The 20,527-nt window shown below is 52.2% G+C and overlaps 1 protein-coding gene across 1 annotated transcript; it reads right to left on the bottom strand.

Moving 5' to 3' along the window:
* Positions 1–15,962: 15,962 nt before the first annotated feature.
* Positions 15,963–17,606, bottom strand: LOC123988053. Its single transcript, XM_046286787.1, has one exon. The coding sequence runs from the start codon at positions 17,604–17,606 to the stop codon at positions 15,963–15,965; it is 1,644 nt and encodes a 547-aa protein (XP_046142743.1).
* Positions 17,607–20,527: the final 2,921 nt, after the last annotated feature.

The following is a 20,527-nucleotide window of genomic DNA, read 5'->3' as shown; positions in this document are numbered from 1 at the left end:
GGAGAGCAATGGAGCACGTTACCTAACCTATAATCTGGCGCAGGTGATGACAGGTCACGGATGCTTTGCTCATTATCTCCATCGGATAGGAAGAAGTCCGTCCCCGAGCTGCTGGTTTTGCGATCCTCCAGTGGACGATGATGCGTGCCACACAGTGTTTGTGTGTGATCGTTGGGCAGTGCAACGAACACTTCTATACCTGGAGGTAGGGGAGCTGACTCCAGAGTAGTTTGCAAGCTGTCTTCTGGATAGACGAAGGCGACGCTCTCTTATATCGTTTGTAACCGAGGTGATGACCAAAAAGGAGAGTGTGGAGAGAGCAAGAGAACGCGCAGGGTTAATGGTGCCTCGTCGAGTCCGCCGGCGAGGCTCCCGTCACTCCCGCGGCACACGCGGATCCCGGGCGAGGGGTGGCCGTGGGCGCCGGTGAGGCAGGCCGGCGAAATTAATGGCATTAGTGAGGGCAAGCCAAACGCACGCACGTACTCAACCCGACCACCTAATTATGTTTGCGAGTATGTGAGTTAAGTATGTGAGTTTAGTATGTGTATTATTGTATCTGCGAGTTTATCTGTGAATTTATATGTCAAGAAAACATTTGTAAGGGAAGGTAAGGAGTTACGTAGAATGTTATTAATAAATGGACGCCTTGCAGGCATTATTGCTTGATCATAACTTAATGTTTGTGTTTACCCAGTCCAGTAATAGGAATGCTGTACTCGTGTCATAAAATAGGGCACATACACAGAAGTTCGAAGGTAGGGTTCACTCATTGAGTTGATCATTACCGGCACAATCGATGCCAAGTATATTATTCGCGTGTCTGGAAAATTGAGGCGAAGTCGTACTCGTGAGGCCACGCTGAGCGAGAGCAGGGAGGAAGGGGAGCCGCGAAGGAGCACTTCCGCACGGGCAACTTGCCAAGCCATACAAAATCCGACTTAAAAATTTAATGGGTGCAGTATGCAGGCCAGGCAGTCCGAAGCCGGGTTAACGAGTTCCGTCACCTTTGGCAAATAGCAGTTGGGAAGGGCCCACACGGGGAGTACGGTAAGGAAAATCAACCGCGGATCGGAGTCCGGGAGAGGGTCGAGACGCGAGCTTAATACGCCTGAAACTCGAGGTCATCAATTGAAAATCGTGCTGTGCAAAATGCAATTATGATTAAATTGATGAAACGCAATCTTGAAATAGTCAAAAATTCTAAAGTTGACAAGGAACCAGGGTAAATGATTCGTAGTTGAAGGACTATGTTAGTATTATGATTGAGAATTGAGAAGAATCGTAGATTTGAATTAACTTATCATAAGAATAAAATTAAGAGGCAATTAATACAGTCCCGCGACGGCAATTGATGCGAATCTTTCTCAAAATTAAGCGTTGCCAGGGAGATAGGTAGGTATTCGAACAATGAAGCATGTATTAGAGTTGAGTTTTCATGATTGGATTTAAAATTAGACGTGAGAGCTAGAAGTTTTAAGCGTCTCGTCAAGCGGGTGAAAGGCGCGCACCGGCGGGCGATGAGCGTATTAAGTCGCCTACTCGCACGTAATGTCCAGAACTAAGTCGATGAGACGACCATCGGCCGATGTAAGAAGAACTGCAAGCGAGCCGCGTCCTTGTACGACGGCCTGAAGGCGCCAATCTGGAGAGACTCCGCGCGAGGTCCCTTTTTAGTCGCCTTTTACGACAAGCCAGGGAGGCTGGAGACGTATTCTGTAACCCCCGCCTCCAGGGGAAATTCAATTCCATATTTCAAATCATAGCCCAGCAAAGAACCAGGACACGAACGTGATGAGCCTGGAGTTTGAGGTTGCCGATTGACAGTCGTGCAGCGCAGGAAATGCAATTATATTTAGGTTGATAGAATGTAGTTTGCATAAAAGAGTATGTTATAGTTCAACATTTCCAAATTAAGGACAACAGGGAGCTAGAGTTGATAATTCATAATTCATAATTATGAATCTATACTAGTGATTAGAAGTTGAGAGGGATTCGTAAATTGAGTTTTGTATTAACGTGGGAGTTGAAGCTAAGGGGCCATAAATGTAAGTTCACAAAATAGGCTGCTGATCACTATTTCAGGATTTAGGATCAGCAGAATGCTAGAAACGATGTTCGCAGAGTGAAAGGTTACATTAGAGTTATGAGAGGTTTCGTACTCTGGTTTTAGGTACATATGTGAGCTAGAAATTAGATTTAAGATTGGATGGATTCAACCGTTGATGAGCCGGTAATCGCAGTTGGTTATTTCCCTAGCTGCTTGCCCAAGCAGTTGCACAATTGAAGTTAGAGTATAATTGAGACTTCAGCAGGTCAGAGATCAGCCGAACCGCGTGAGCCACTCGTTGGAGGCGAAGCGCCTCATCGAGAGATGGGAGAAACATGCGGACGAGCGACGAGCGAATTCCGACGCCCGCTTGCGGGTGATGATAAAAACAGGTCAGTGGATCAGCCATCAGTCAACGTCCAAGGAGTGTGGCCAAGTCGCGCCCATGCACGTGAAACCCGCCGTTAGCTATAATAAGGACTTCGCGCGCGACCCCTTTTGCTTCATTTTTAACGACGACGGGCCAAGGAAGCTGGGGACGGGATCTACAATCCCCGCCTCCAAAGGGAGTTCAATTCAATTAATACAGTTCTCTACTTTGCTAGTTGGTCGGACAGACGAGCCATAGTGCCACAGGAGATATAAGAGATATGAAAGAAGCATTCATAGATTTAGGCTATACTTGGTTACATGAGGGTTTAGCACAATCGTTTGCATATTTCTGACAGAGAGCCCGATACTTGGTGAGCAGACGACAGCTTCCAGAAGCCATCGCCGGTTTGTAATTAACAGAGAGCAAACTATGTTTGAATTAGGTTATGCAATTGTGTTTGCGTTTGATTAGTTTATAATGTATGAAGCTGAAATTGAGACTAGGGTTGAGGCTGGGATTGAAATTAAAATTTCCTGGTTCAAACTTACCCTTCCTTCGGTTATTTGTGCGGGAGTGACATACCATTATGACAACCGTGGGCGGCTCGCAATGTGTGTTGCAGTTGCCCTTTCGTAAGACAGGCTGAGAAGGTGTCAAACTTGATTGATATGCCAAATCAGGGTTGATTAGCCGTCCAGATAAAAGGCAGCATCAACAATGGCAGCAGTGCACGTAACCTTCCTTTGGTTCTCTCAAAACCTCATGTCACAGTTCTCATCTCGTGAGTCGGGTTGGGTAGATGTCAATTTAGATTTGGTGAGGCAGATCAGGGTGGACCAGTCGCCAAGATAAGGAGGCTGCATCAGCAATGCCCATAACACTCGAGGTCCTCGATGAATGTACGTCGCAGCCACGAAATAGAACCGCAAAGCACGCTTGCAGTAAAACATTAGTGAACCGAGCTCGTATCACTGGTACACTTCTGTAACACTTATAGAACCGCACAGATTACGGGGAGACACAAAAAGAACGCGCACACACATGCACCAAAGAAGATAACCTAGCACTTAGTATCCACATAGTCGTGAGGCGCCGCGAAGCACAGCAAGGGCCGCAGAGGTCGCGAAATCGTAGGAATTACTGATGTTGCAAAACCGAAGAAAAACCGAAGAAGTTGTAGAAAATCAAGAAAAATCAAGGAAACAAAGAACGATGCAACCCCGCAGCGCCAGATGCCTGGCAGGCCACGGGACCCTCGAACGACACGTCCGACCAGCTCGGCAGCCAGCACGAGACTCCAACCTAACCTAACCTAACCTAACCTTTTTTTTTTCGTGGGGAAATCTTGCATAAGACCCCCCGCGCCCCTAGGGGAGGGCAGCCGGGGAGTGTCAGATTCCTACTGACTAAAACCCCACGGCGACCTCCTCTGGCGTATGGCAGAGGCTCCGGGACCTGATTACTATAACTCCGGAGCCTCCCCCGCCGTGCGCTGAAGGCGCACCTCACCGAGGATGTAACAACTCCCCCAGCCGGCACCAGGGGTCGCACCCGGTGCCGGCTTCATCGCGGGGGAACTGCGTGCAATGGCGGCCGGGCCCCCCATCCCGTACCGCCTGCAGTCCCCGCGCCTCGATCTCCTCACAGGCTACGGGGAGGAGCAACCCCCGCCCGCCCGCGAGGAAGATCAGGCGCAGCACTTCGCTCCGCCGGCTTCCGGTGCCGGCTACTCCCGGGTCCGCGTGCAATGGCGCCCAAACAATGCGCCTGCGTCCCGCCGAGTCGTCCCCCTGTGGGCTGCGGTGAGCCGTGGCGGGCAACCCTCCAGAGGGACTCCCTCGGCTCCGCTGCACCCCCCCGGCGGGGCCTAGCGCCACTCCCAACGTGGGAGGGAAATCGCCACTGTCCGCCCGGAGTCACCCGGCCCCCCCGAGGCAGACGGAGAGGGGCCCCCGATTGAGAACGGGTTCCCCACCCGCACGCCCCCGAGTCCTACCGGGGTCCAGGCTCATTTCGTCCCGGTCCCGGCCCCCCGAGGTTGGGCAACAGACGGCCAAGATTGGTGGCCACCTGTTCCAATCGGGGAGCCAGGCGGTCGAAGTCAACATCGAACCGCCAGTGGCTGTCGAGATACAGGCCGAGGTATCGAAGACCCCGGCCGATCACGATCCGGCACCCGTCGACCTCGAGCCAGAGCTGGAGGGGCTACCCCACGCCGAGGCTCGAAGAACCACATGGCCTCGGTCTTATGAGGAACCAGCGCCAGACCCAGCCCCCGGATCGCTCTTCACACGATGGCGACCCCCACCTCGGCACGACGGCAGGTCCTCAACCAGTCCCGCCCGGTGGCCAGCAGGTAGTAGTCATCTGCGAATACCGTGGCCCACACCCCGGGCGGGAGGTACACCCGCCGCGCCGCGTTGTACCCCACGTTCCATAAGGGGGGGCCCAGCTTGGACCCCTGGGGCACTCCGCGGTCGACCTCTCTCCAGTGCAGCGTACCGTCCCGGCCCGTGTACAGTATCCACCTGCCATCCAGGAAGGCCCCGATGATCCTCTGCAGATACGGGGGGACGTTGTGGTGAACCAGCGCCCCCCGTATCGTCCCACGGGGCAGGGTGTTGAACGCGTTTGTAACGTCCAAGGAGACGCCCAGCGCCACCCCACCCCGGGACGTGGCCGACTCGGCGAGGGTGCGCACCCGCTGGATAGCGTCGATGGTGCTGCGACCCTCGCGAAACCCGAACTGGATGTCGGCCAGATCGGGGCCAACGCTCGACAGGTGGTGGACGAGGCGGTTTGCGATGACACGCTCGAAGAGCTTTCCCACCTCGTCCAACAGCACAATGGGCCGGTACGCAGAGGGAGAATCTGCGGGCCGTCCGTCCTTTCGGAGGAGGACCAGCCGCCCTTCCTTCCAAATCGAGGGGAACACCCCCTGCTCCAAAGCGGCGCTGAAGAGGCGGCACAGCCTCGGACCTAGGACGCCGGACGCGATAACCCAGGCGCGGTCGCGGATGCCGTCTAAGCCCGGGGCGGTGTCCTTGGCCCCGAGCCTTCTGACGGCATCGTCCAGCTCCTCCTCTGTGACCCCCAGGTCGGCGGACCAGGCGACGGGCTCCGCCGGCCCTTGCTGGTGGCGTGGGTGCGACGTTCCCCCGGAATGGGGAAAGAGGGTGTCTATTACCCGCGTCAGCAGCTGGGTGTCCAGGCTCTCCGAGACCGAGGGCGCCCGTGCGCGGAGCTTGCCCATGACCATCCGGTAAGGGCGCCCCCACGGGTCCTCGTCCAGAGAGCCCTGGAGCTCCTCCCACGCCCGGGATTTCGCGTCCCAGATGGCCTGCCTCAGGGCTACCACGAAGACCTGGTATGTGCCCCTCAGCACATCCTCCCTCGCCGGGTCGCGGACTCGAGCCCTTCGGGCGCGCTGCCACTGGCGCCGGGCGTGCTGACACTCGGATCAGAGATCCGCAATGTCGCCCGACCACCAGTACACCGCCCTGCGGGGGGGCAGGCGCGGGGCCCGGGGCATGGCGGTGTCGCATATTGCGGTCATCACCTCCCGGAACCACTTGGCCTCCCCCTCAACGTCCGCGACCGGCCCGGCAAGGGCTGCGGCCATCAGCATGTCCTTGTCCAGCCTCTTCAGCACCCAGCGACGCAGTGGCGGGCCACGCGCCGGCCTGGGCGCGGCGGGGAGGGAGTAGCTGAAGGTGATGTATAGATGATCACTCAGCGTCTCCCTCGCCGCCACCCTCCAATTTTGCACCACGCGCCCGGCCACAGGGGACGCCCAGCCCAGATCCACAATGGATTCCCCCTGAAACCTTTTTTTTTTACGTGGGGGAAATCTTCAAAAGACGCCCCCAGCCCTCCTGGGGGGAAGCCGAGGTAGTGCCGGATTTTTACCAGCTAAAACCCCCACGGTAGCCTACGCTGTGTGTTGGGGTGGGCCCCGGGACCTCTGACGAACAACGCCGGGGCCCAAACACCCATGGCGCGTTGACGCCTCCTTGCTCGGGGGAGGTTCTAGCTTATGACCTCCCCCTACGTGCCAAACTCCGCCGGCATACAGGGCCACACCCGATGACGGCACTCCTCGGGCCGCGTGCAATGGGGACCGACCCCCTGCGGCCTCGCATAAGTTTCGCGGTGCGGCGCGATCGGTGTTGGGGGGATTGCTCCGCTTCCAGGGAGTGACTGGTGTCCCCCCACAGAACTCCTCTTCAGGGGGAGAGGGTGCTCCCCCCATCCTCTTCTCCCCGATGGGGGCGGTGGGCCCGGTATGTAACATCTTCACGGCCCACCGCCCCACCTCCCTCCTGGTCGTGGCCGTTAGGGGGTCTCCCCCGACGACGCCCCCTCGTTCTTCTGCGGATGGGGTCGTTTCTGTCCCGACCCCGCTCCGCTTCCTCCTTCAGGGCGATGACCGTCTCGCAGTAATCGGACACCGCCCTCCACTGATTCTCGCCGGCGAGCATCTCTTTGACAAGTGCCGTCGGCGATAGATCACCACCAACTTCGCACCGCAGGGCGTGACGTGCCCGCGCAAACGCTGGGCAGTGCTCCAGGGTATGTTGCGCGGTGTCCCGCCCCGGCCTGCAGTGATGGCATGCTGCCGTCCCCTCCGCCCGGATCCAGTGCAGGAACTCATCGAAACAACCGTGTCCGGTGAGCACCTCTGTGGTCCTAAACGTGAGCCTTCCGTGGCCGCGGTCCCTCCATTTCTTGAGCACTGGAAGGACCGCCCCGGCCACGCGCTGGGCGGTGGCGCCGCTCTCGACGAGCTCGCGTCGCCACCGACCCAGGGCTCTCTGCCGGGCCTGGCGCCTAATCCTAGCAACAGCTTCGGTCATCTCTTCTGGCGGGATCCCGTCCAGACGAAGGGCACGCAGACGCCAGAAGACTTTGGCGTCACCCTCCGCCTGGAACTTGAAGGGGACAACCCCCGCCAGGGTCATCGCCGCCTCGTAGCGGACCGTGCGGTAACCTCTGATTACCCTGATGGCTATCCTCCTCTCAGCCCGGCGCAGCAGTTGCTGGCTGCGCCGGGAATCCATCAGGGCGTTCGCCCATATGGGCGCACCATAGAGGGCCATGCTCCGCACGATCCCCACGTAGAGACGGCGAACCTTCTCGTTGGGCCCCCCGATATTGGGCAGTAGACGGGCAAGCGCGTTGCTTGCCCTGTCTAGTCTAGGGGCCAGACGACCGAAGTGCTCCTCGAAGCGCCAGTGGCTGTCCAGGTGGAGGCCCAAGTACCTGTGGCCCTTCCCCACCTGGACGTCGACTCCACTCACATGGACCACCGACTGGGGCGGTGGCGCAACCCCACGTCGAGGCGAGTAAAACCACATCGCCTCGGTTTTGTGGAGAGCTAGCTGAAGCCCCAGCCGCCGGATCCCCGCGGCAACGGCAGCGACGCCAATCTCGGTGAGGCGGCTAGTCCTTTTCCACCCCCGACCGACGGCCAACACGTGCGTATCATCTGCGAAGCACGTGAGGCTCACACCGGTCGGGAGCTCGACCCGCAAGACCGGGTCGTACCCCAGGTCCCAAAGTGTGGGACCTTTCGCAGAACCCTGGGGTACGCCACAGTCCACGTCCCTCTCGTGCATCTGGCCATCCCGGCCCCTGTACACAATCTTCCTGTCCCGGAGGTAGTCGCCGACGATCCAACTCATGTAGGGGGGCGCCTTGTGGCGTATCAGCGCCCCCCTTATCGTCCCGTGAGGCAGGGTGTTGAAGGCGTTGACGATGTCTAGACTAACGCCTAACGCCACCCTGCCCCGGGACGTGGCCGAGTCGCAGCGGGAGCGCATCGACTGGATTGCGTCGATAGTGCTGCGCCCCCTCCTGAAGCCATATTGCGACTCGGCCAAGTCGGGACCCTCCTGGGACAGGTGCTGGAAGAGGCGGGATACCAGAATCCGCTCGAACAACTTCCCCACCTCGTCCAACAGCACGATGGGCCGGTAGGCCGAGGGACTGTCGGCGGGTCGCCCATCCTTCCGGATGAGGACTAGCCGCCCCGTCTTCCACTGTTCTGGGAAGACTCCATCCTTAATGCAGGCGCTGAAGAGGCGTCTCAATCTCGGACCGAGGACGCGTAGAGCCTTCACCCAGGCACGGCCGGGGACGCCATCGGGGTCCGGAGCAGTGTTTCGGGCCCCCATCCGTTTAATCGCCCCGGCCAGCTCCTCCTCCGTGACCCCCAGGTCGTCGGACCAATCCACCTCCTCATGGTCCGGAGGGGGGCGGGTGTGTTCCCTCTCTCGTGGGAACAATGTGTCGACTACCCGACCCAAAAACTGGGGTCGAGTCTCTCCGTGATAGGGGGCGCCCAGGGCTTAAACTTGCCCATCACCATTTTGTATGGGTGCCCCCATGGGTCCTTCTGGAGGGAGCCTAGGAGCTCGTCCCATGCCTGGGATTTAGACTCCCTGATGGCTGCCCATAGGGCAGTCTCCAAAACTCGGTACTGCTCGTACAGATCCTCCTCCCTCGCTGGGTCGCGGAATGTCCTTCTTCTGCGGGCCCTTTGCCACTGGCGACGGGCTGCGAGACAATCTCGTCTCAGATCACCAATTTCGCTCGTCCACCAGTAGACGGCCCGCCTGGGGAGGTTCTTGGCCCGGGGCATGGCGGCGTCGCACACCGCCTTCATGGCTCCCCGGAACCATTCTCCCTCCTCCCCAATGTCTGCGACCGGCCCGGCAGGTGTTGGCAGCGAGGCCAGAGCGAGGGCTGCAGCCATCAGCACGTCCTCGTCCATCCTCTTCAGCGCCCATCGTAGCGGTGGTGGTCCACAGGGGCGGCGGGCGGTGGTGGTAAGGTCGAGGCGGATGTATAGATGGTCACTAAGTGTGACCGCCTCTTCCACCACCCTCCATCTCTGCACCATACGCGCGGCCAGGGGAGTAGCGAAAGACAGATCGACTATAGACTCCCCCTGGGCACGCACGCAGGTGCTAACGGACCCCACATTGAGCAGGTGGAGTCCTAGCCCCGCCGCCCAATTTACGACCGCCCTGCCTCTCGCGTCTGTCCTCGGGGAGCCCCAAAGTGACGCATGGGCATTAAAGTCCCCGAGGACTAGCACTGGCCGGGGGGAACAACGGGAGACAAAGTCCCCCACCCGGTCCAGGTTCTGTTCATATTGCGCGAGAGGCCATCTGGGCGGGGCATAGAGCCCCACCACCGCTATTTCACCCCACAGCACGCCGACGAACCCCCGGCCCCGTTCCAGTGGGGCGGGGTGTGGGGGTACTGCGGTGCCAATAATCGCCACGGAGCCGTCCTCGTCCCCGAACCAATCTGGTCTGTCGAGGACTCGGTACGGCTCCGCGGCCACCGCCAACCCAGCCTTCCACTCGGCCAGGGTTTGGAACAACATGTCCTGAGCCTTGGCCGAGTGGTTAAAGTTGGCCTGAAGTATAGGGCCCTTGGGCCCCATACCTAGGCCTTACCTGCTCGCCGACTTGGCAGCGGGATTTTTCTTGCCCCCCTTCTTCGACTCCGCAGGCTTGGTCCTTGATGCCTGTTCCTTGGGGGCTGTTCCTGCCCCTTCATCGGCACTCTTCTTCTGCCTCTGGGAGGAGGAGGGGGCACAACCTTTTGCCCCCAATCGACACCCCGCGGGCCGCCCCAGGTCCGCACAGAGGGAGCACCGCGGGGTGGCGTTACATTTGCTGGCCACGTGGCCCGACTCTCCGCACGCATAGCAGCGGTCGGACCTATCAGCTTCGCAGGTGCATCGCTGCCTAACATGCCCTCTTTCCAGGCAGCGATAGCACTGCAATGGCCGCGGTGGTAGCGCTTGTATTCTGGCCGAGGACCACCCGACCAGAACCCTCCCAGAGGCGGATACCTTTTTGAGTGCCGCTAGAGGGCATCTCGCCCAGACAGTCCCCATCCTTTGGGGGGAGGTGCGAATCTCCCCCATTTTAATTTCTTCAGCGGAGCAACTCCCCGCAGCGGCCAATGCGGCCGCCACCTCCGCCGGGGTGACCGAGTCGTCGAGACCGGTCACCCTAACCTCGCCCATTTTTATGGGGCGGGCAACCCTCACCTCGGTGCCACTGAACACCTGGCGGAGTCGGTCAGCCATCTTGGCAGCATTCTCCGTCCTGTCCTCCCTAGGTAACTCGAGGACCAAGCCACCGGTCCGAGCTCTTCTGGGCATCAACGCCGTGATGCCCAGCTCCTCCAACTCGACCCGCTCCCGGGCCATGAGCATGGCCTCGGCGTATGAGACCTTAGCCTCGGCAGCTAGGTTGATGGTGACCGCCGCAGTACGAGGAGGGCGGGGGGCCTTCTGCCTGGCAGGTTGGGCCCCTTGCACCTTAACCGCCGGTGCCGCCCCTCTCTTCTGCCCCTTCTGGGCAACCACCTTGGAGCTCTGGGAGGGAGGGGCCTTGGCCGCTGCTGCCTTCTTCTCTGCAGCTTTAGCGCGGCGGCCGACCACCGTCACCCAGGTCCCATCCGCCGTCCTCCGATGTTCTTCGACAATCCGGGCCATTCTAGCCTCCACAAATGATGCCGGTTGGTCGGGTGCTGAGGAGGGCCCCGGCAACGGCTCCGTGGCAGGCAGGGTCCTATTCCGCACCCGCCTCTCATCTTCCTTCCTCGATGCAGTGGGGCTGGTCGCAGCCGCAGCTCCCCCCTTATCATGCTCCGCCCTCTTAGGCGGGGGCTGGACGGCTGCAATAGCGGCTTTGAACTCCGCCCGGAGCCCCGACAGGCCCTTTTCGAGGAGAGCCGCAAATCCCCTCATCAGGTCGGGCTCGAGGCCACCAAGCTTCCCCTCCTCTTTTCCAGGTGCAGCAGCTGGGATTGGGACTTGCACCACGGGACATTCAGGCAGGCAAGACGGTAAGTCGAAAGCTTCGACTGCGTCCTTCCTCCTTTTCCTGCCCGCCTCTTCGCCAGACAACGGCGAGCCGGGCCTCGCCGACCTTTTGGATGGGCCGGGGCCTTCAGGCGCCGGCACCTCTGTGGCAGCGACCCTGCACGTAATGTCTGCCAGGCTATTTTGCAGGATGTCGATTTGGGCCTCCTGGGCAGCCACTTGTTCCTCCCGCAGCTTCAGCTGTTCGCGAAGCTCCTTCACCTCTTTATTGGCCCTGGCAGGTGCAGCCCTGATTCCCGCTTCCGTGTGGATGGCCTTAAGGTAGCGGGAGGCCATCCTCAGCTTGCGAACAAATGTCCCTCTCAGCCCCTTGGAGACGCCCGCGACCTTGTCGATGTCGCGACAGAACTCCAAGGACTGCGCAATAAGGTCGCGCGTGGGGACTTGACTTCCTCCGCCAGGTCCTCAGGGTCCGGGAGGGACCTGCTACCCCGACTCGGTTCTATAGGGTCCTCGTTAGGATCGAGCACCCTCCTCTCCTCCAGTAGGTCAAGTTCCCGGCGCTGGACATCCAGGACTCTCTGCTTAGCCGCCGCGAGCCACACGTACTGGCCCGTGGTCGGCGGGCGACCCCTCTTGCTCGTGCGCCGTGCCTCCAGAGATACTGCCGAGGAGAGTGACTCGTCCGAGTCCAAGTCCACCTCACTCTCTCTGGATGCGGGGGCATCAGAGGCCGCCGGGGAAACTCCGGCCCCTCCTCGTACCGGCCTCGGGGGGGGGGGGGGCACTCCACATCCGCCCTAGTTAATCGGACGGATAGGCGGCGCGCATCCGTTACCCTGCTAGTGCTGGGCTGCGCCATATCCTCCGCGCCCGTTTCCCGTCTCGCGTCCTGTTGAACAGCCGCAGTCGTCGTCGGTACGTCCCGTCCAGTGTTTGTTGTTGTTGTTGGCGTTTTTAGTTTCAAGTCATCCATAGTGTTCCCACGAATGTGGGAATCCATAGTGTACACCCGGGGGGTCGCCAGATACCCCGGGGTTGGCCGCTAGAGACTGAAGCACCCATCAGCCACCCCTGGCGCTGACTCCAGGGGCGCCCTCATCACCGCGTACCGCAGCTTGGGGCTAGAGATTTTTTATAGCGGTTGTCATCCTCGCGGGCCGGCCAATGAAGGCAAGCCCCCCGTTCCAGCGAAACATGACCACTGGGTTACGGTGTAATTGCTTGTGCACTCCGGGTTCGTTACCCGCAACCGACCGCCCCGCAACCGACCGCCACGCAGCCTGGACCCTGGAGAACTGAACGACGCTGCAGCCACCTTTTCGCCTCTCCGACCCAGGCCTTACCGGCAAGGCAGGCCCTGCCAGGATCCGTAGATCCCACCGGCGTCGCCCCGGGTCATCTGCGAGGCTACTTCGACAGCAGCAAACGCCCCCCTTTCAGTCGCCTTGTACGACAGGCAGGGGTTACCGTGTCTGTATTCTATCCCCCAGTCACAGGGGAGGTTTTGGTGGGTTTTCCTTCCCTTGGTGTTTGGTCCGCGGGAGCTATTTTATTTCACTCCTACCCTCCATGCACTCCGAATAGTGCATGGCGAGCATTCCCCTATCCGCCACCTGGGGACGCGCCACGTCGGGGTATCACCTCCCCGCCCAGCCTTTTTTTTTTGGTTCAGCTGGAAGAGGAAATGCGTTTGCGCACGCGCGGGTTGGTTCCCCTTTTCGTCTATTCGGCTAGAGGGGATCCGGGCAGTGTGGGGCTCATGTCCGCCCTGAAGAGGCAGCCTGGCGCCCTTGAGGTGAGGGCAAACCCAAAGAGGCAACGCCAGAAGGGGGCAACCTGGCAACCCAATCCTTAAGGCTTGAGTTTAGCCCAAGGGCAGGCCACAGCCCTGAAGGGGCGACCTAGACGGGCAGCCCAGAGTGGGCACTCCCGAGGCTGGACATACTACCCACTAAAACCTCTCCCCTAACGTGGCCCGCCGGCACCTTTTCACTCGTTAGAATTCATAAAGGAATACCAGCGTATAGCCACAACGACGTTTCAGCACTTCAACGCATTTCGCGTTATTGCGGCCGCCCGCAAAAACGCCATGCGCTAGGCACATGGGGCATCTGCGGATCCACGCCATTGCACCTCCGATCCAGCGGTAGGACATTTTCAACCTGTACGGTAAGGCACAGGATTTTTCTTCGGCCACGACCAGGAACCGAAGTAAGCCCATTCCGGGTGGTCGCGCCATGTGTTCACCTGCCAGGGCAGGAGCTTGCTCTTCGACACGGCCAGGAACCGGGACATCGTATCTCCACGGCTGACCGTGTCCATCTTCGTCCACCATGGTTGGTTGATAATGATGATGTGGCTTATCCTAGATGTCATCACGCCCACCTAACCTTCCACGAGGACAGGCCATTTTTCTTCAGCAACGATCGGCACCGGGGGGACATCCTCCAGGATCGGCACCGGGGGGACAACTTCCCGGCGTGACCGCGCCGCCTCTTCGCCTGCCTAGCACTATTGCCAGGACAGGGGTTCCTCTTCGGCCACGACCAGGAACCGGAGCTCCTGCTCAACGGGTGATCGCGCCATGTGTTCACCTGTTTTAACAGGGCTTGCTCTTCAACACAGCCAGGAACTGGGACATCGTATCTCCACAGTTGGCCGTGTCCATCTTCGTCCACCATGGTTGGTTGATAATGATGATGTGGCTTATCCTTGCAGTCATCACGCCCACCTGACCTTCCACGAGGACAGGCCATTTGTCTTCGGCCACGACCAGGAACCGGAGCTCCTGCTCAACGGGTGGTCGCGCCATGTGTTCAACTGTTTTAACAGGGCTTGCTCTTCAGCACAGCCAGGGCCCGGGGCGAGTCCTTTCCCCGGTTGACTGTGCCACATCTTGGTAGGCTGCAATCCTCGATGACCTGCCCCATACATACTTTACACACACACACACACGCTCATGACAAGCATAGCGCTTCGAGTAGCGCTTCGAATGCCCCAAATATGCAACGATAAATAATGAATAAATAATGAGTAAAGAATAAATGAATAAATAAATGAATAAATGAATGAGTGAATGAATAAATAAATAATGAATAATGAATAGGAATTAATAAGCACATGAAGCCCATGAATAGAATAGAGGAGCCCACACATTCAATAACAGCTGTCATAATAAGCATACTAAACATACTAAACATACTAAAACTGGTTAAATCAAATCACAAATACAACGAGAAATAAATATATATATGCATCTGATGCATCTAATGCAATAGAGCAGTTAATGAATAGTTAACAGTAAAAGAAACAGTAAGCAATATGAGAACGTGAGAAACTGTGAAGTACATATAAGTAGTAATGCACGCAAGCAGGCAAGCGAGCATAAGTGAACTAGACATAAGCTAATGACCAACAAAACCTCCAAAACCTAAAACGTCAAACATACATACATACAGCCGAGCAGCCAAATAGCAGAAGAGGTATATTTAACATTCAACACTAGCGCACAATATAATCACATAAAATTAAACTCAAGATAAACCATAAAGGGTATAGCCGGATAAGATGGTCAAAAGTGCCCCCAAACCAAATTCGACTTGCAATGAACAATTCGATAGGTGATAAAAAAAAACTAGTCTGTGCCAACTTTCAACCCTGTATCTCATCTGGGAGGGTAGTTACGGGTAAAAATGTAATCGCGAGGTTTTTGGCCAATTTCTCCTATTTAATAACATTCGAAAATTCTGAAAAAAATCAGGGACATTTATACTTATGAGGCGCATATTATAGAATTTTTTCAGATTTTTAAATTGAAAACTGAAGCCATGAAAAATCAAAAACGTCAAAAAATTCTGAAAAATGGCGATTTCGTATTGAAGGAGATGAGGTCCTACGATCATACTTTTTCTATAAGTGTATATTATTGATACTATTATCCTCAATTTTTTTCAGATTTTTGTCAGAGATGCGCCATAGTTAAAAAAATTAAAAACCGATTTTTTCGCTGTTTTTTGCGTGTTAGAGTTACTTATTGGGCGAATTTTCGTCTGTTATTTATGGTATATATACTGTTAAATGTTTTTACATGCAGTGGAATAGAATAGGAATTAAAAAAATTAAATAATCCTAATTGATAAAAGTACGTTACGAGCGTTATATCTCAAAAGATTGAAAGTATTTCCAACGGCGTCGGTGGCCCAGCGGTAAAGCGTCTGCCTGCTGAACCGCTGCAAGCTTTTTTCGTAGGTTCGAGTCCGCGCAGGGTCAACTTTTTTTTTTTTTTCAAAATACATTTTTTCATGCTTCTACCTACATGACAATCGTTAATATACTTGTTTACAAATGTTTCAATAATATTTGTTTAATATTTTAATCTGTAATATACGTAAATGCCATTTTGGAGTACTTACTATTCTACCGTTTTTCTTGTCATGTATTTTGTCTGTTACCGCATTTGTTAATATTTTTCATTATCTTTAACAATTCTGGACAAGTAGTCTCACTGAAGATAGCCCCTCATGTCTTCGGTGTTTGTTATGGTCTTCGCTTTCGTTTCTTCATGCTGTAATAATTAAACAATTGTTTGTATTTTCTGATGTGAATCACATTTATAGTCTTAGTTTGAACGATACTTATCTTTTTTTCGGAAGTAGGAAAAGCAGTAAAGAATCAGAATAAGATTCTTAATCTTCATCGCTGTCTTCCTCAATTACAGGTGTTATTTGTTCACTGTTAAATAGCGTACTAAGTATTTCCGCGGGCCTCACAATTCTTGCCAGGAATCTTGCATGTGACAAGTAATATACTATGGCTGCTATGTGCGAACAACAACCGACGGTACGGTTACCGTTCGCACATTCGCAACAATAGCGCTTTATGCCGGAGTATCCGATCGAATTTGGCGTATAATCAATGTAACATTTGTAAGTTCTACTATTAATATGACGTGATCTAATTTCGAATTTAAGTATATTCTTATTCTGTCTATTGCAACTAAAATGTAAGTTATTATGCTCATCCATAACTTCTGCTAAATATGATACTGCTTGTGAAAATTGGTATGATCCGGTAAAAAAGATTTTCAGATCTCTCTCTGTTAATTTCGGAAAATCTAAAACATCGGAAGCTGATATGGATTTAAACAAAGTTTTGCGTCTGCTCCAGTGGTGGTTCTCAGCTTGTTGAGTTAATGAATTTTCTGTGTTTTTTTGGAAAGACATTCTCTGTACTATGTCATCACAAAGACCTACATCTGAATTTAAACGTTTCCCAAAGGTGTTATGTAGGAAACATGCTATTTTACAAAATAGGCTAACTTTAGGTAGTATTTTGTTACTCATTTGGTGATGTAATAATTTATATTTTTGGCCTATTATGCCGTGAACAGCTTCCACAACCCAGCGAATTTTGGTGACGTACCGAGATGCATTTGATTCTGCAGTAGTTAATTGTTTGCGCTTACCTTTCAGAGCAGGCATAAGCACTGTCAAACCGCGTTCTTCCAAATGCGCTTTTACATCTCGGAATCCACGGTCAACTACACAAACATCCCCAGGCTGTAACATGGTTTGTAAACCATTTGCATCTTGCATCACGATTCGCATAATCTCAGCATCGTTCTGAGTGGCATAAAAAGGACCCAGCACGTCGACGATGTAGCCGTTTGTCGTGCAAACCGTGAAAGGTTTACACAACGGGGACTTCTTTTGACCGGAATAGGATTTTCGTTGGTATTCGTTATTGGAACTCTTTTGGTGACGGATATACGTCCCATCGAAGATCAGCGCTAGCTCGTTAGTTAAGTTAAATAATCTTTTAGCGACGATGGATGTTTCGTTATCTATGAGACTTTCCCGTGAAACTGCCGCGAATCCGAAATGCAATGGTAAAATATCCTTTTTAAATGAATTTACTATAGCCGTACAAAAATCAGACACTTGCTGCTCCCGTTTTAATCCGAGAATCGCAGCGATAACGCTGTTAGAATTTCCGGTGCGCAATTTAAATAAAAATACTACAAGTGCTTGTGTTATGTCCCGTTGTTTTGACTTCCTTATGGAAGTCATCATTTCGCGAAGTTGGATCAACTGTTCCCACGTTAAACCCGTAAATGCTTTTAACCGTTCCTCAGAAAGAGTGAAATTGCCTATTTTATCTTTAATGCTGCTACCATTAGTCACGGAAAGGTATTCGAAATAAGTGCGCAATTCATTAACATCGATTAAACTATTGTTTGAATATACTCTTAAACTGTACATATCTTGCTCATATAAACACTTGTCTAATAAATGGCTACGACAGCACCGATTTCCTTTAGGAACATACATCCTTCTGAAAAGAAATACCTGTTTCCTGGTTTCAGCTGGTACATTGATGATGTTTTTGATTGACCCACAGACGAAACAATATTTATGGGTTGAAATAACCCTTGCAAATGGCATTTCTACGCATTCCGTCGATACTTCTTCAACGTGACTCAAATCCATGACAAATGATGGATCCTGTGTTAAAGAATCGGATGGAATACTAGATTGCATTGAAGATGTACTAGTCTCCTCGCGTAGGGATGTTTCAGTTGAGGATGCTCCAGAATTAACAGAAGATTCCAAAACTATACCAGTTGATACAGGTTCAGGTGATAAAAACAGTTCGATCACATCAGCAGCTGAAGAAGAAACTGCAGAAGTGGAAGGTTGAGGAGAACAAGCAGTTTCAACTACAACAGAGCTTTCTGCTTGGACTGAGGAAGAGGAGTATAATGAAGAGGTTGTAATAGGGGACGAACGTGTGGGTGAAAACGGAGTTTCAGAAGAAGTTCCGGCTACAGAAGGTACACCAACTATAGATTCCTCAGTGGAAAAAAATTGTTGAAAATCATGAAATTTTTTGCGAATGTATAATCCACACTTATCGCACAACCTGTCACCAACATATACCACTTTATTCAAAACTTTAGCGCACTTCACCGCATCACGCGCCGTTTTGATTTTACGTATCTGACCGCGGGCTTTACGAACAATGATGTTGCAACGAACACATCTACCAAGCAAGGATTTCCTGTCAAGAAATTGTGTATTCACGGATGACATATTGTAAGTATGAAACCAGAAATTACAGCACGCTAAGAAACGAAACACTGTTAACACAACAATGAACAGACACTCGACGCACTGTTTGGTGTTTCAACCAAGAATGACCACTTTCTGTTCATACTTTGTCCAAGGAAAATATTTTCTAATATAGTGGGGATGGAAAAAGGTGGAAGGCTTTGGTGGGTGAAGTGTTTCCCTTTTTTAATTGGCTGATTTTAAACAGGGTAACCAGCCGTGCGACCACCTTTTACAGGACAAAACTTATTTCGCAGGTAATCGCTAACTTCTGGACTGATCAACCATGGAACTGTACCGATCCCGAGCATGAGTAATAAAATAATAAACCTGTAGCGACTCCCGAATGGTACAGGTATCAAAAAGGTCGTTGGGAACACCGGTATTTTTGAGAGCTTTTAGCATAATAGATAATTTCTAAAATTCTTTGTACGGTGCTTCTGCACTGGAGAACTGGCCGCAAGTATGAAAGAAACTAATAACAAGGCAATAAAGGCAGGCAATGAACCCAAAATTATTTCTAGCAAAATAAACTGTTCGATGGCCTCATAAACTTATTGTTACCACGTTTCAATTCCTAATATTTCTGAGCTGCTGAAGTATTGAGTACAAATTGGTGGTTTACAGCATAGGGAAAAACCCGTGGCTCCTTTCAAATCTGATCCTTTCTTTCTATTGATAATAACATAATATTGATAATATTAAACAAATATTATTGAAACATTTGTAAACAAGTATATTAACGATTGTCATTTAGGTAGAAGCATGAAAAAATGTATTTTGAAAAAAAAAAAAAAGTTGACCCTGCGCGGACTCGAACCTACGAAAAAAGCTTGCAGCGGTTCAGCAGTCAGACGCTTTACCGCTGGGCCACCGACGCCGTTGGAAATACTTTCAATCTTTTGAGATATAACGCTCGTAACGTACTTTTATCAATTAGGATTATTTAATTTTTTTAATTCCTATTCTATTCCACTGCATGTAAAAACATTGAACAGTATATATACCATAAATAACAGACCAAAAATCGCCCAATAAGTAACTCTAACACGCAAAAAACAGCGAAAAAATCGGTTTTTAATTTTTTTAACTATGGCGCATCTCTGACAAAAATCTGAAAAAAATTGAGGATAATAGTATCAATAATATACACTTATAGAAAAAGTATGATCGTAGGACCTCATCTCCTTCAATACGAAATCGCCATTTTTCAGAATTTTTTGACGTTTTTGATTTTTCATGGCTTTAGTTTTCAATTTACAAATCTGAAAAAATTCTGTAATATGTGCCTCACAAGTATAAATGTCCCTGATTTTTTTCAGAATTTTCGAATGTTAATAAATAGGAGAAATTGGCCAAAAACCTCGCGATTACATTTTTACCCGTAAGTACCCTCTCAGATGAGATACAGCGTTGAAAGTTGGCACAGACTAGTTTTTTTTTATCACCTATCGAATGGTTCATTGGAAGTCGAATTTGGTTTGGGGGCACTTTTGACCATCTTATCCGGCTATACCCTTTGAGATGAAATAAACCAAGGATGTGAACCGTAAAGTAAATTAAAGTCGCCAGACAGATAGCAAATAACAAGCCAGCCATGAGAGAAGAGAAGCAAACATAACATAACATAAAATGCTACTAATTATTATCAGAGGTAAAGGTAAATAAGATACAGTATAAAATATAGAATATAGGGTAAAACCAGAAAGTAAGCTGGGAAGAAAATAAATAGGTGAGCCTAATGTAATACTAATAATTGAAACCATTCATTGAAACTATTAAGTTACTTAAATTTACTTGCAGGAACATTTCCGCGACCACAACCTCAACGTGGTTGGCAAGCGAACATGATGGAGTACAATCAATGATCAAATGAAGGCAATAAAAAACAATTAGAAATTATTGCGAGCAAATCATCAATCAAGATAAGTAGCAACATATACCTCATAATGAGAATAATAGATATAATATGGGGAGCACATGAGACCTAAATCGGCATAAACCATAAGGCAGATCAAACAATTCAAATAGTTATAAATTGAGTAGATTAGATTGTTACTGGATTATAATACCGCTCCGATAAGTATGGTATTAATATTAATACTGATACAGGTAAGTCGATGCAATACAGCGCGTGGTGA

The sequence above is a fragment of the Osmia bicornis genome, chromosome 1 (genome assembly GCF_907164935.1).
Source record: "Osmia bicornis bicornis chromosome 1, iOsmBic2.1, whole genome shotgun sequence".
Classification (NCBI taxonomy): domain Eukaryota; kingdom Metazoa; phylum Arthropoda; class Insecta; order Hymenoptera; family Megachilidae; genus Osmia; species Osmia bicornis.
The sequence above is the reverse complement of the archived record's forward strand: the minus strand, read 5'-3'. Positions and strand labels throughout refer to the sequence as shown.

Bases quoted from the DNA above. Each gene is read 5' to 3' on its own strand.
- LOC123988053 (XM_046286787.1), bottom strand. From the start codon at position 17,606: ATGTATGTTCCTAAAGGAAATCGGTGCTGTCGTAGCCATTTATTAGAC.